This window comes from Gymnoscopelus braueri (assembly GCF_963280865.1).
Source record: "Gymnoscopelus braueri genome assembly, chromosome: 19".
NCBI classification, from domain to species: Eukaryota; Metazoa; Chordata; class Actinopteri; order Myctophiformes; family Myctophidae; genus Gymnoscopelus; species Gymnoscopelus braueri.
The window spans coordinates 16,568,582-16,584,742 of record NC_137621.1 but is presented as its reverse complement, the minus strand read 5'-3'; the positions used below and the strand labels follow the sequence as shown (position 1 = coordinate 16,584,742).

Genomic DNA, 16,161 nt, shown 5'->3' with positions numbered 1-16,161 from the left:
TTTTCAAACATTTTAGTTTACTCAAGCAACATTTTTATTCTGGACTTTTACTTGTAACAGAGTACTTCTACATTGCAGTATTGATACTTTTACTTAAGTAAAACATTTGAGTACAGCCTACCACTGTTTGATGTCCATGAACAAGCAAGTACGAGTATGAGTGTTTTCTATTATAGCATAAAACGCAGCAATTGCTACATTGTTTAGCATTTTATCTTAAATGTATAATAAGCAAGAATTGCCCCCTTGAAATAGCATAAATCGAAAACATTACATTACTCAATCATCTAGCAGTTTAACCACGTGAAACTTGGCATTGCTATTCGAGGCATGTCACCATAGACAAGCATTCGTCAAAGTGTCGTCAAAAATAGGCAAACATTCGGCAAAAATAACAGATTGGCTATTTTCCCTATTTGGCGTACAGCGAAGTATATAGCCTTTAAGTGGTTAACAACCAACCAAACAGCCAAAGGATCCGGGAACTTTCATTCGAGAGCTCACACTCCCCCATTATCACATTATAAGTTATTTGATAAGCTCCTACTTCTAGCCCGGAAATGTCTTTTTAATTAACTGGATTAAAGATAATGTGAGTATTTTAGCCGGATATCTCTGGCGTGATCCAGGAAACCCTGTCCAACTCTGGGCCCTCTGAATCACCGCTCTGCGCTCTGAAAATAGCAGTGTGCGACGCGTTGTGAGCTTGTAGATCGGCTATTTTCAGTATGAAACCAAGTGTAATATCAGTCATTACGACGCCATCATGGCCCGCCAAAAATACATTTTTGTCGACAAAATCAACTACACATTAGTCGACTAAAATCTCATATTTAGTCGACTAAAACTAAATACAATTTTATTCAAAAGACTATATGGCTAAACTAAATCAAAATTAACACTGCAACTCACAACATTATGCAGAAAACCTTGACCGACCAATGATTTACAGGCACAACTGTGAGTTACACACAAAGCACGGTGAATCACTTGATCTGGCCTCGAATCAAAATCTAATTAAGCACGCTGGTAAAGTTGTTTGGATGCCGTACAGGCAGTGGTTTTTACGAGGGTATTTTTCACAGTGTCAAGGAAAGGGAAAATGCAGCCTGTTCTTATGGGTATGTTAGGCTCCGCGCGGGTCATTGCTGTCTGTGTGTTATTTTTTAATGATGTGTGTCCTGCACACAGCTGGAACCTCGGGCCTGCCCACATCGTCTCCCTCTCCACCGAGGTCTACTTCTACCTGGAGTACGGCCAGGAGCTCCTCTTCAGGCAGTACGAATGGCTGAAGAAAGACCTGGAGGTTCGATGCCCACCACAGCCAATAGAGTACCGAAGTCCTGACGTCACTCGCTGGTCCACCTGGGGTCACAGAAGTATTTTCTCTATGGAAAACAACATTGAGTCGTCTTAGAATCGTCTCGTAAAAGAACTGTGGTCCAATAAATCAACCTTTTTCATGCCAAGGACTCCTAAATTGATATACATTTGGCCCGGAACCCCATTTGAAAATGTTTTGTGCCAGGGACACCCACAAGCAAAGATTTTAGTAAAAAAATGAAAATATAAATATTCAAAGATATGCACACATTTTCAAGATTTTTCAAAAATAGCAGATCTACAAGCTCATAGCGCGGCCCTCGGTGCCACGCTATGAGCTTGTATATCTGCTATTTTTGAATAGCCAAAGCTAAGTGGTTAAAATTATCGTGACGCTATTTTATTTAGCTGGGGACCCCCTGGTACCCCCCCCAAGGACCATTGGTGGTCCCCGGACCACTGGTTGAGAACCACTGCAATAAGTAAACAAACTGTCCCGGCGATATTGTCGGGGAGGCGGCTCTGTATCGTTTACGATAGTCAGTCACTCATATTTGATACAGTCTGTTTCTGTCGAAAATGTAATTAATTTCGGCGACGGTAACATTAGCGTTTTCTCGCCGTCAGTTGATGCTTCATATCCATATGGATCATTTGTTCATTTTTGGAACACAGTTCTTATTTGACGTGATATTAAACACGTCTATGGGAATTCAGAATGGAGGGGGAAAAAAACGTGACCCAGGTAGGATGAGTAATTTACGTCAGACTTCAGTGCTCTGTTAAAACTCATACACACACTTTATACTTTCTATTTTCCTGTATTGTAATTAACCAGTGTATTATTGTTCCTCAAAGCAACAAGACGCTCATCGCATTCTTTCTCTCAGTGCGCTCCCTCCATCTTACCTCTTCTTACCCCTGTCTTTCTTTTTCCCCCTCCTAAATTCCTAAAGTGTCAATAGAGCATTTTACTGAGAAGCTGATAACGTTGTTGTTGACTGCTGTCTGTCCTTCCGCTTCTCTTCTCCCCCAGGAAGCCAACAGGCCAGAGCAGCGTGCAGAGCGTCCATGGATCATCACCATGGGACACAGACCCATGTACTGCTCTGATGACGACCAGGACGACTGCACCAAGTTTGACTCCTACGTATGTCCTCTGTCTGTCACAGTGCTTCTCAAACCCCTCTGTGTGTCACAGTCAGTAGTGTAAAGTAACTAAGTACACTTTCAGTACTTTTACTTCTACTCCACTACATCTCAGAGGCAAATATCATACTTTTACTCCACTACAATTATTTGAAAACATTAGTTACTAGTTACTTTGAGGATTTGGATTATTACAAAACGCATACATTGACCACTTCAGCCCCATATACTGTACATTTCTGCCGTTTGAAAATAGCTTATCTACCGGTACAAGCTCACAATGTGTCGCGATGCAACGCAATCTTGCAAACCGCTGAGCAATCTTGCAAAACGATCAGCACCGCATTTCTTGTGCGCACTGCCAGTAGGCCAACGTACAATAGTGCCTCCACACATTTTCTTTCACGTATGTTTTATATACTGTATTTCTTCTTTCACACAACACACAATAGCTAAACATACACATTTGTCATAGTGCTTCCTCAGACAGAATTAATGATATAAAGCGCAGTGGTTCTCAAAGTTGAGGGGGTTCCAGGGGGTCCCCATTAAAATGAGTTAATACAGCATCACAATCATTTTAACCCCTTTATCCATATTTTGTATGTTGGCTATTAAAAAATAGCAGATATACAAGCTCACAGTGCCGCGCTGCGAGCTTGTACATCTGCTATTTTTTTTACATGTTTGAAAAACCTTGAAAGTGTTTGGAAATTTTTTAATAACATTTATATTTCTTTTAACATAACTCTTCTCTTCTGGGGGTCCTTGGCACAAAACCTTGTCAGACAGGGGCTCCACGGTCCCCAAATACATATCAATTTGGGGGTCTTTGGAAAACGTTTGAGAACTACTGATCTAAGGATGGTGATACACTGGCAAAAACGAAATTGCTGGAAAAATGTTTTCAATCAATAACCAGTTTGACCTATCCTGGTAGCCCGATCCAAAGCAGAAGTCAGGACAATATGGAATGCAATAAGCCAACTGTGTCTCCAAAGTTACTACTGGGCACAGAAGTGCTCCATCAGTCATCAGTCGGCTTCCCGAAACACAACACATAAAATACACGATAAACTGAACATAACCCAATAACATTCTTCACAATAAACAAATAACAGCTAAATAAACCCCACAATAAAAATAATGATACAAAAAGTGTGTGTGTGTGTGTGCACGGCATGTACGCCCAAAGCATGCTGGGAACTCCCTCCCCTGTCCAATGCAAACCCCAGGACATCACAATATTCTGAATGGCTTGTTTTTATTTAGCTGTTGACACCAGTAAATTAGTCTTAAGTTAGTCTTTTTTTGTAACTACTTGAACCCTAGATAGCATGCCTATTCTGGGACAAAATAATTGGTTAAAATAGCTGATTAACAAACTCACAAACAGGAGGGGGGGGGGGTATTATAGGGCCCTGGGGGGCTCAACTAAGTATATAGGGTGCTATTTTTGAATAGCCACGGTAGCCAATTTAGCTGGGGACCCCCTGGAACCCCTCCAAGGACCTCTTGCACTTTGAAACATTAAGTCTTTGACTGCTTGCCAATGACGAGATTTCTCATATTCATCATATTCTGCCAATGACGAGAATGACATTTTTTTGTTTTCAGTGGTTTTGCGCTAGATGGCGCTAGTCACATTCACTTCACATGGATTTGGAAAAATTGCCTTTTCTCCGCTTTCTGTTGCTTTTTGGCGAAAACAACCTACATTCAACTGCCAATAACTATGGAATGGATGATCGTGACGGCACGCTTTTCCCCCCCCGATTCTACGAGACTCGGATACAGTCTTTTAAAGTGATCGGGGGATACTGGAGATAAATATTCTATGATTTTGAAGGCTAGTGAAAACACTAGAAAATTGCTGGAAGCGGCTTAGCAAACAATGTTTTATTTCAGGCAGTCAAAGAGTTAAGCCCCAAATTTGCCCTATAATTTTTGCCACGCTTCTTCACTTTCAGATCGCTCTCACCAGAGATAATTAACAGCAATAATAGACCGCAGATGGGGTCGGTTCCAGGCCAGCACTGTGTACTAGTTACAACATCTACTGTAGGAGGTGTGTTATTATTATTGCAAAGCGCCGTGCTGTTTTATGTGCAGTGTATAATAATCAATTTAAATATGCTCTAGCATAGCAACCACGTGTGTGGCATGTTCAAGTCCACCAGACACGGCATAATAATACAGCATGAACCGGTGACACTACTGTATGTTACCAGCATCTGACAGCTATGGAAACAACCCAGGAGGCAGAGAGAGGCTCAAAGTCCAAGTGAAACTGACGCCACTCACACAACTGAAGAGTGTAAAGCCTGATTTATACGGCTGATTTATACGCACCAAAAATAGCCATCTCACAACATGTCACATTGCGGCGCGTTGTGAGCTTGTAGATCAGATTTACACCTACAGTAAGTAGTACAAATTCATCATTCGTTATCAGTGCCCATACCCTAGGTGGGGTTGGCGAAAGGGCTTTTCTGTGTGGAGTTGGCATGTTCTCCCCGTGTGTCCTTAGGGTAGTTAATACCCTCACAAAAACATGTAGTAATCCTGGTCGCTATACCGCCTCCCCCATGACAGCCGGGGCGCCTGATGGAGGGGAAGTGAACTGGTTGGAATAACGTGTTCCTTCCACGCGCTACGTCCTACCGGGTTAAACTCCCCCCTGTCAGGTGATAAGAAGCTCAGTTGGCTCTCATGCATTGAAGGAGGCATGAGCTCGGCTCTGGGCTCCCTAGGTTGGCGGGGGGAGTGTAGGATCACTTAGACAATTGGCATTGGGTGAAAAAGGGTTGCAAAATCGTGGGATAAAAAAAAATAGTACAAATTCAACATAAATTCCGTGTGAAACAAACTCGTGAGATAGAGATATTTAATGATATCGAATAACTCTCGTCTTTATCCTACTGTCGTACTTAAGTTAATGTTACAATTCGCCTTCACCAAACTGTGCCCGAATGCACTACGTTTAGCTTTATATTGGCACGTCGTCTGGCCTAATTGTAAATCATAAGTAACTCCCCAAAGGCGAAGACAAAGTTCCTTTTTGTTTGAACAAAGTGAAGAAAACCGTTTTTTTCTTTTTTTGTCCTGGGCAAAGTATTAACTGTGTTACATAAAGGCATTAGTGGGGATTTGTTTTTGGGACGCGGTGCGGGACACATTAATTGCACTTTTGGTAGACGGTCTCGTCAGGCCCGCAGCCCAGTCAGTCCTGCGCTGCAACAACCCTTAAGTAAGTCACGTCGACCCGGGGCCATGCTGCTGTAATCACTGCAATTTGGAAGCAAATAGTTTCCAGTCGGGACCCTATTGCTCTAAGCGCTTAGCTTGGCACCGCGGCCTGGGTGAGGCTGGCATAACATATGGGCAGCATGGAGCTTCACCAAAGAGAGGGTTTCCTATATTAACCCGTTAAGACCGGGGAACGCGTCTGTGTCATTTTTTTATCTGAACCAATTATTTTATACTTTGGCTATTCAAAAATAGCAGAGATACAAGCTCATAGCGCGGTACATCTGCTATTTGTGAACATTTGTGCAAATCTTTACTAAAATCTTTGCTTCTGGGGGTCCCTGGAACAACATATTCTGGGGCACCTTGACATGAAAAAGTTTGACAACCACTGACATCATGGCAACATAAAGTGTTTCAGAAAACTGTTTGGATTTAGAAGACATTTGTAGAATCCCCCAGAAGCAAAGATTTAGAGTAACAAATGTTTGCTTTAAAAATATATACATATATTCAAAGATTTGCACATAATTATTATTATCACATTTTTTTCAAAAAATAACAGATCTACAAGCTCTGATGACACGGATTCTTTCCCTGGTCTAAATGGGTTAACGCCAGCTCAACACTGTCTCGCTCTCTCTCTCTCTCTGTTCTGTGTCACAGGTTCGACTGGGTCGGAACGACACCAAACCGGCAGCTCCAGGTCTGGAGGATCTATTCTACACACACGGTAATAATGATGGTCCCTGCATGCTTGACGCTGGTGGACAGTTAACTAAGTACATTTACTTGAGTACTGTACGTAAAAAGGACCGCTTCACTCCGTTTTCAACCTATACCTTCATGTAATTGGTCCTCACTGATGTTCATTGTAAGACGACACCATTTCTGTCTCATTTGGTCTGTGTCTCAAAGGTTTCTGAACTGTCCACAGCCCTGGGGACAGTTCAGAAACCTGCCTATAGCAATAACATCGGCAGGTTTGGTCATTTGGCATTTTATTGTATCTGTTTATTAACCCATTAAGACCGGGAACGCATCTGTGACATTTTTAGATTTCTTTGTCTATTCAAAATCTTTGAATATATATTCTATAAACAGTTTTTTATGTCAAGGACCCCCAAAATGATGACCACAGCCAAATGTATTTGGCTGTGGACCCCCATCTCATAATATGTTGTTCCAGGGACCCCCCCCCCCCAGAAGCACAGATCAGAGTTAAAAATGTTTGCTTTAAAACTTATATATATAAGATTTGCACCCATTTTCAAGATTTAAAAAAAAAATAGCAGATCTACAAGCTAGATCTGAATAGCCAAAGAAATCGAATCTAATATAATGCAAGCAAATAAAAAAAAGCTTGTAATCTTGGTTGCCATTACCAAACCTGCCTACCAATGATATCACTGGTAGGCAGGTTTCTGAACTGCCCTCCTCTGAGACACAAATAGACCAAATAGAGAGAAATCTTATAATGAACATAAGTGAGAACAAATTACATGAAGATAGATTGAAAATGGGTGAAGTGGTCCTTTTTAATTATTTTTTTTGCAAGCTTGTGACTTTCACTACGCTACATTTCAAATAGAAATACTTGTAGTAGTGTAACTACATTTCTAGGAAGGGGACTCTTGCGACCCAAACTTACATTATGAATGAGGCTGATTTCAAATATAGTGGAAATAGCAGAATTGTCTCTTCGCGCCAACATTTCGAGCTTGCGGATCTGCTACTTTTGATGGTTTTGTGTGTGTGATGTCTGTAGTGTGATCAAGTAGGACGTTGATTTACGAAAAAACACAAAAAGTTAGAATATGGAGATAGGAGGTTTCTGCCATTGATGATTTTGACAGCAAATATTTATTAAGTTTTAGTCATTGTCTTTTGAATAAAATCCCATTAGTTTTAGTTATATTCTAGCCATCTGGAATGTTTTAGTTTTAGTCGACTAAATATAAGATTTTAGTCAACTAAATCTACAGTTGATTTAGTCCACAAAAATTGCAGATCTACAAACTCACAAACCTGTGAGTTTGTAGATCGGCTATTTTCGGAGCTCGACACCTGCACGCAGCCAAGGATAAAATGACATGTGTTTTAGTTCGTTCTACTGGATCTCTTCTCCAACTAGTCCCTCCCTAACATCTTAGTCCAGTTTTTATTTGTTGACGAAATTGTCAATATATTTAGTCATAGTTTTTGTCATCATACCTTAGCTTTTATTTCTTTTATTTTTTCTTCATTTTCGTCACTGAAAAAAGGTAGTCGACGAACATTTTTCGTCATAGTTTTAGCCGACGAAATGAACACTGGTTTCTGCCCGACATAGCGACCGCATACACTTTGTCCACCTCTCTGCTGCACGGTGAACTCACACCCCCGTCCAGCTGTGAGCTCCTAATAGGTGTAAATTTGCATGCTCAGACAGACGAGGGTTCCAGCGACTCGCAGAGCGAAGAAGGAGCAATCCAAACACACATCATTTATTACAAAAGCAGGCCCTCGGTCTGGCCGTCGTCCCAACAGCCCTTATCCAAATGTTTTTCCTGTATTACATTTCTCCAGACCTTTGTTTGTTGCTCTGAATAGTTTTGCCAGTTGGTGTCATGTTTTTTTTTTGGTGTGGGGGGGGGGGGGGATCTCTCACCTAAAAGCATGCACTCATTGATTGCTGGAAAAATCTAATGCAAGCGGGTTAGAAGATATAAAAAGCATTGTTGACTCAAAGCATCCGTGTAATTTTAGATTTCTTTGGCTATTCAAAAATATCAGATCTGCAAGTTCATAGCACGGCATGAAGTGACGCGCTATGAACTTGCAGATCTGCTATTTTAGAAAAATCGTGAACATTTGTGCAGAACTTTGAAAAAATATATTTTTTTAAAGCGAACATTTTCATCTCAAATCTTTGCTTCTGGGGTGTCCCTGGAACATCATATTTTGAGATGGGGGTCCGCGGCCAAATACATATAATTTTGGGGGTCCTTGACATGAAAAGGTTTGAGCACCACTGATATAGCAACATGCATTTATTTTTTCAGAAAACTGTTAGGATTTAGAAGACATTTGTAGAAGGGTTAACCACAGTGTCAGTCATTTGTTTGATTCTTTCTTGGCGATGGTATTCGCACAGTGGGCCACGTTTTGCCCTTACGTCATACTCGCTTGCCGAAGGGCTGTTGGAGTCGGGATGAGATGATAATCGTTATCGTTCATCACAATAATAAAAATAAAGAAACCGCTCTCAATAATAAAGATTTAAATTTATCCTGAGTTGGCTCTGTACTTTTTCCCCCGTCTACACCAACAACAAAAAAAATAGCCAATCTACAAGCTCGTAGATCTTCTAGAATTTTTAGCTAATGTTCCCCCCAGAATATGGATGCTGGCGTGCAAAGTGGTTATAAAAAGTGGCTTTTTAAGAAAAAAAATTATCATATCACCCCAGTATGAAGCCATGGAAAAATGGATGCTGTGTGGATATGTTCAATACAGCCATCTCAAAATGTTTTGTTCCAGGGACCCCCCAGAAGCAAAGATTTGAGTCACAAATGTTCACGATTAAAAAAAAAATAGCAGGTCTACAAGCTTGTAGGTCGAGCTTGTAGACCTGCTATTTTTGAATAGCCAAAGTATAAAAGGTTAAAGTGGTTAAAATGATTGTGATGCTGTATTAACACATTTTGCTGTCGACCCCCTGGAACGCCCCAAGGACCCCTGGGGGTCCCCCGGATCCCACTTTGAGAACCAATGCCATACAGAACCAAACTAGTGATCAAATTGTCTTTCACAGGGGTGGACGTGGAGCTGTGGGCACATGAACACACGTACGAGAGACTGTGGCCCGTCTACGGTGACAAGGTCAGTTCCTCTTGTCGATATGACTGCTTATTATATTCATCTGTTGTCAGCGTTGGATCAGTCGGAGACTTTCCATTTTTGTCTCTCTAGGTGTACAACGGGAGCACCGAGCAGCCCTATGTGAACCCCAAAGCCCCGGTACACATCATCACAGGCTCTGCTGTAAGTACTCTCACATCAATTAGTCTCCACAAGGCTTTCACAACGAAGCAGTAACAAACATTGACACCGTCGAATGCATAGTCAGTGCTTGTTATGCAGAACGGTCCAGGACCGCCTCTTTGCAGCAGTTACACTGGACAGGAAGCTGCACCTGCCACATGGAACACAGTACAGACGGAACGTAATCCTCAAACATTGTAACCAGGGCTGGCAAGTTTCAGGGAAATCTAGGAGTGAGACTTTAGTGTCATCACCTGCACGCGCGCTGCGTGCTCAGACCTGGAACTGTGTCATTTTTAGATTTGAGCTAAAAAGCTTTATTTTACACTTTGGCTATTCAAAAATAGCAGATATACAAGCTCGTAGCGCGGCACCGAGTGCCGCGCTACGAGCTTGTAGATCTGCTATTTTTGAAAAATCGTGAAAATGTGTGCAAATCTTTGAATATATATATTTTTAAAGCGAATATTTTTAACTCAAATCTTTGCTTCTGGGGGGTCCCTGGAACAAAATATTTTGATGGGGGTCCGTGGCCAAATACATACAATTTTGGGGGTCCTCGACATGAAAAAGTTTGAGCACCACTGATATAGAAACATACGTTTTTCAGAAAACTGTTGGGATTTAGGAGACATGTAGAATCGGCTTCAGGTCTTAAAGGGTTAACCCAAAAAATATATTGTTTCGCGTTTTTTTTCCCCCCTTTTCTATTAGCTGTGAAGGGTCTTCTTTCATGTGTATCAGTCGTGATTGTTTTGCCATTAAACAATATCAAGCAAAAAGGAAAAATCGGCGGGTCCTTCTCTCCAGTCCATCCCATCGCCCAGCGCACCTCTCCAAATGGAACCGTCCTCCTAAAACACCCTCGCCCCGGGTGTAATCCGGCGGCCACGGTCCCCGAAAAAAATGGGGCAGTGTGTTTTAGGACGAGCGTTGCGTTTTACACCCGGGTGCTGTTTTTTTTTTTTTTTTTTTGCTGTGAGAGGGGGAAAAAGCATGTGAAATGGCAAGTGTGGCGTGTGAAGAGGCAGCTCTGATTGTAACTCTGAATGAACTATGGTGAAATCTATTAAATCCTGTGTTGCCTGTTTGCAAATGTTACATCGGATCCTTTTAATGATACTCAAACCTATGTTTCTTAAGTTGTTGGCTTTTCTTTTATCGCTGAAACTTTTGCGTCGCTGCAATGCTCTTGGCCAGGACTTAAAAGAGATCTTTGTTCTCCAGGGGCGACAAACCTGATTCAATAAAGGTTAAATAAGAATCAAAACACTTAAAGTAACTGCCTCACGAGCAAAGAGCACCACCTTCCCCGTTGCATTTCCTTGACGCGACCGTCAACAATGCGGAGCATGCGTCCTCAATCAGGCACACATGTGTGCGTTAGTCGGTGTCGGCGTATCAAAGCGCTCGTCGGCCGGGGCCCACACGGAGGCTCACAGCCACACAGCTGTAAATGTCACACGAGGCCCTGCGGACGGGGCTCATGAGAAGCATGTGGCTGACCGCTAACAGCTAACAGCAGACCCCGCTAGAGACGCTTGCCAATGAATGTCTGTGTTGTTGTGTCCAGTGGTGGCGGAACAAAAGTACACTTGAGTCAAAGTGTAGATACTCCTCCTGGCCAAATATTACTCAACTTACAAGTGAAAGTTTCTCAGTAAAATGTTGCACTTGAGTTAAAGTTCTGGAGTACTTGATTTGTTTTTAAATGCTTGTGTATTCAAAAGTACATGCTTTTCAATGTATTCAAAAGTATACATTTCATACAGTAGGTGGCCAGTGACTGACCAGTTTCACTTTCAAAACCTTTACATCATGCATGCAGCATGTCACACAAACAGAATGCGATGCGTTATGTTGATATATAGCGTTATTGTTCATATAGAGTCCTATCCACAAGTCCACCATTTAACTTCCACAATTCACATTATCAAAACCATTGGTGTAACCCTAACCCAAAATGCAAATATTTTACACACACACAAAAGAAAACTAGTGAAAATAGTAGATCTACAAGCTCATAACGCGTCGCATCGTGACACGTCGTGAGCTTGTAGATCTGCTATTTTCCCTACATTTAAAATATGGCTTAAGTGGTTAATTCATAATGTACTTTTGCCCTCCCTAGAAATGTAGTGGAGTCAAAAGTAAAAAAAATTAAAAAAAAAATACTCAAGTAAAGTAAGAAAAAAAGTATTAGTACTCAAGTAAATATACTTCTGTTATCGTCCAACACTGGTGTGGTTTCTGCTCCAGGGCTGCAGAGAGAGGACTGACCAGTTCAACCCCAACCCCAAGGACTGGAGCGCCTTCCGGAGCACGGACTACGGCTACACCCGCATGAACGTGGTCAATTCCACCCACCTGTATCTGGAGCAGGTCTCTGATGACCAGGTGAGCCCCCAGCAGTGGTGCATGGAAAAGTACTCAAAATTTTTCACCCCATTTAGACGGGGAAATAAGCTGTGTCATTTTTAGAAGCTATGAGCTTGTAGATCTGCCATTTCTGAAAAGTCGTGAAAGTTTGTGCAAATCTTTGAATATGTATATATTATTTAAAGCAATCATTTTTGACTCAAATCTTTGCTTCTGGGGATTCTACAAATGTCTTCTACATGTTGCTATTATCAGTGGTTCTCAAACTTTTCATGTCAAGGACCCCCAAAATTATATGTTATTCCAGGGACCCCCATGAAGCAAAGATTTGAGTTACAAATGTTCCCTTTAAAAAAAAAAAATTCAAATATTTGCACTTCATGTTCAATATTTTTTCAAAAACAAGCTCAGAGCGCGGCACTCGGTGCTGCGCTATGAGCTTGTATATCTGCTATTTTTGAATAGCCAAAGAAATCTTAAAATGACACAGATGCGTTCCTCGACATCTCGAGCTAAAAAAAAATGGGAACCACTGTTCTCAAAATGTGTGCCAACAAGACACATGGTGTGACTGTGCGGTCCAGGTGTGCCTTGGGATATTGTGGCAATCACACATTATTATTGCAATATGTACTGTACAACTATACCAAAAGTTATTCATTATTTTGAATTTACTATATCAGTGATGTGGGTGAAAATTCGTAATTTAAAATATTTTCCACCCAAAAAATATTTGTGAAAGTATGAAAGAGGGCTTTAATTGGTTAAACTTTTTATTAGGATTAGTAAATAAAAAATAAATGTGTGCACTGTGATAAGAGTGATATAGAGGCTATTTTGCATGCATATGAATACAGGTGTGCCTTGAGATTTTGACTAGCTCTTTGTTTGAAAACCACTGATACATCGTTCCGCATTTTCTCTCTTTTTTCCTACCCAGCATGGCAAGGTGATCGACAGCATATGGGTGGTGAAAGAAAAGCATGGCATCTCTGCATGGATCTGAAGACTGATGTTCAGGAACATTGGATTTTAAATGACTAAGTTTACCAAGTAAAACTGAGATCAATCAATTTACCAAGTAAAACCGAGATAAGTATAGTTATAGGATCCACTCAACAAATCCAAGTACAATATGCACTTTAAAACCTAATTCTGCTGTATGTTTTTGCTGCTATACTCAGACCAATCATAAGAGACCAATTTCCTCCAGTAATGGACATGATTAGGCCACCCACATTTACAACACATTTCAGACAGTTCAGAGCCTGTCTATTCTGATTCATGCTGCTAAATTTCCTCCAGGATATTTGGCTCATGAAATGACAGCCTCATGAATTGGAAGCAGACTGTGAATTCTATTTACAGTTCTCCTTCTACCCGGGGGCACCTAGGTGGCATAGTGTAGAGGTGGCATATAGAGGTGGCATATAGAGCTTTGGCTGTTCAAAAATAGCAGATCTACAAGCAGATCTACAAGCTCATAGTGCGGCACTCTGTGCCGCGCTATGAGCTTGTATATCTGCTATTTTCGAATAGCCAAAGAAATCTAAAATGACACAGATGCGTTCCCGGTCTTAATGGGTTAAGCCCAAATGCATGCTACACCAGAACAGGCGACATTTTGTTTCAGTTCGACCGTCCCAAAACTACAATATGACATCGTTCAGAGCTTCGGTTGGGTGGTCTCAGAACCGGCTTCAGTCGTTCGGTGCCTGCGAGATGTTGTGACTATACCCGAACTACAGTTTGGCCACCGTGTCTGCTACAACGTGTTCAGCCCAGCCTCAGCTTCAAGTTCAGTCCGTCAGCGGCGAAGCGAGTGAAAAGCAGCGACAGTTCGGAAAAGAGACACGAGCCAACTTCCAGGGGGTACAAAAACACCTCTGAAATATCTCTCTAATTCAGTGGTTTTCAACCCTTTTCATATCAAAGGTCCACTATTTATTCAGCATTTGAGCCACGGACCATTTGAGCCATGGACCACCGTTTGAGCCACGGTCCACCGTTTGATGAGATTTAGCCTCTCAGACCCAAGACTTAGAATATTTTGTTATCGTTGGATAAGATTTTGTTCACAATTCCATGCTGTATTGATGTGATACCATAGGAGAGATAACAGGCAAACGTTGATCAAAACAATTCTTTAATTAAGTAATGCAGATACAATAACAATAATTTGAACTCTCCATCATTTAACTGGGAACCACCTGTAACCCCCTCTAGGACCAAGTGGTGGTCCCCGGACCACTGGTTGAGAACCACTGCTCTAATTGACCATTCATAAACACCAACTATCGCTAGAAAGGGGCGAAACCTCCGTACCACCGTCAAGAAATCCCCATAGCGCGACGTCGCGATATCCAGGAATGAAAACCATGCATTCCAGCAGTAGTGGCTGTATTGTACACACTGCTTGGCTCGAGCCATAACAGCGCGAGCCGCGGCTGGCCCGGGGTCTGGCTTTCAGAAAACAGAAGTGTTCTGTGGAGGTATGAATTGCCATTTGCCTGTCAGACGCCTGTCAGTTGGGTTTGGGAAGCCCTCCCGAACCAAACTGTTCTGGTGGAGTATGCAGCTACCTTAAGTAGGTGGTACGCTGGCGAGAGATCATGTCCCTGCCACTGCACTAGACATGACACCGTTAACTTATCATCGCTCACTATCAAGTTGATATATTTTACTACACGCCCGTGGGTTCTAAGGGTATGAATTATTTACATTTTGTTAACATGGTTGGTCATTCAGCAGGGAGGGGGTCTGGGGGAGATAATGTGAACCTCTGTGTGCAAACGTGCGTTACGCTCTGCTGGTAAAACTCCTCAATGTCAGGTGAAAAGAAGCACTGGTGGTGAGTTCATCATGTGTATGTGAGACGTGGTTGTCTACTGCTCTACACCCTCCTCAGGCTAACGGTGGGGCGGTTGGCACCCACAGAGACCTCACAGTCGACATGGGAACTGGCAACGATGAGGCTTTACATTTTGTCTTAAATATTCAAGTCGTCTTTTTTTTTTAATCTTCAGAACACATCTTTATTCACTGTGCTTTCAATTCTCTCTTATGGAAATATGAACACAGAGAACTTCTTGATTGTCATCCTGTTGAAAACACTGCACAGGCTACCAAAGTAAATAAATCATGCTTTTTCTACAAATCCATCTATTGAGTGGTTTCTTTGAGAAGCAGCGTTGTTACAGGTGGGACCTCAGAGCAGAGATGTGGGTCCACACGCCTGCACGAGGGCAACATCATCCAAAACACATTTCCAAAGCCAAACCTTGGAAATACTCAAACATCAGGTGTCGCCCTCATATCACACTCAATCCAGATGACACACCCTTCCCTGGCAAATCCCTTCGGGTCGCTGTAACCTCAGTTGACTTGTCCAACTTCACAGCCAACAACGAATCGCAATGCGTTGTGAGCTTGTAGGTCTGATATTTTCGAAAAGGTTTGACATTAGTACTTTTAAAGGCCAGTCCACATCAATGCAACTCCTTGCAACCATCATCCCCAAATGGCACCAGTCTGTAACTGGTCGCTGCAATTTCTTGCAACTGGTTGCAAGTTGTGACTAGTTGCAATGGTGTGGACTAGGCCTGGTACTGAGTATATTTTGATGCCAACACTTTTGTACTTTTCCTTTTTTTTAATACAGGACTTTTACTTGTAACAGAGTATATCTACATTGTGGTATTGCTACTTAAATTAAATCAGAGTACTTATTCCACCCCTGATCTCCATTGTCATGGGGCGCGTGACAAACCCACAGACTGAGGCCTCGCTTTATGAAACTCAGGGGAGAGGATTGTGGCTTTACTTGGACAGATGCTGAGGTATTAACCCATTAATACCTGGAACGCATCTGTGTCACTTTTAGATTTCTTTAGGCTATTCAAAAATAGCAGATATACAAGCTCATAGCGCGGCACCGAGTGCCGCGCTACGAGCTTGTAGATCTGCTATTTTTGAAAAATCGTTAAACTTTTTTTTTTACATTTTTTTCCGAAAAACTGTTAGGATTTAGAAAAT

At 41.9% G+C, this 16,161-nt stretch overlaps 1 protein-coding gene across 1 annotated transcript in view; it reads left to right on the top strand.

Moving 5' to 3' along the window:
- Nucleotides 1-15,246, top strand: part of acp7 (acid phosphatase 7, tartrate resistant (putative)) — a 39,314-nt gene extending 24,068 nt beyond the window's left edge. The window contains exons 8-14 of the mRNA XM_080413980.1: nucleotides 1,192-1,306; nucleotides 2,360-2,473; nucleotides 6,388-6,454; nucleotides 9,518-9,585; nucleotides 9,676-9,747; nucleotides 12,007-12,144; nucleotides 13,067-15,246. Coding sequence (XP_080270106.1) covers nucleotides 1,192-1,306; nucleotides 2,360-2,473; nucleotides 6,388-6,454; nucleotides 9,518-9,585; nucleotides 9,676-9,747; nucleotides 12,007-12,144; nucleotides 13,067-13,132 — 640 coding nt within the window. The 3' untranslated portion in view covers nucleotides 13,133-15,246. The remainder of the gene's footprint in view (nucleotides 1-1,191; nucleotides 1,307-2,359; nucleotides 2,474-6,387; nucleotides 6,455-9,517; nucleotides 9,586-9,675; nucleotides 9,748-12,006; nucleotides 12,145-13,066) is intronic.
- Nucleotides 15,247-16,161: the final 915 nt, after the last annotated feature.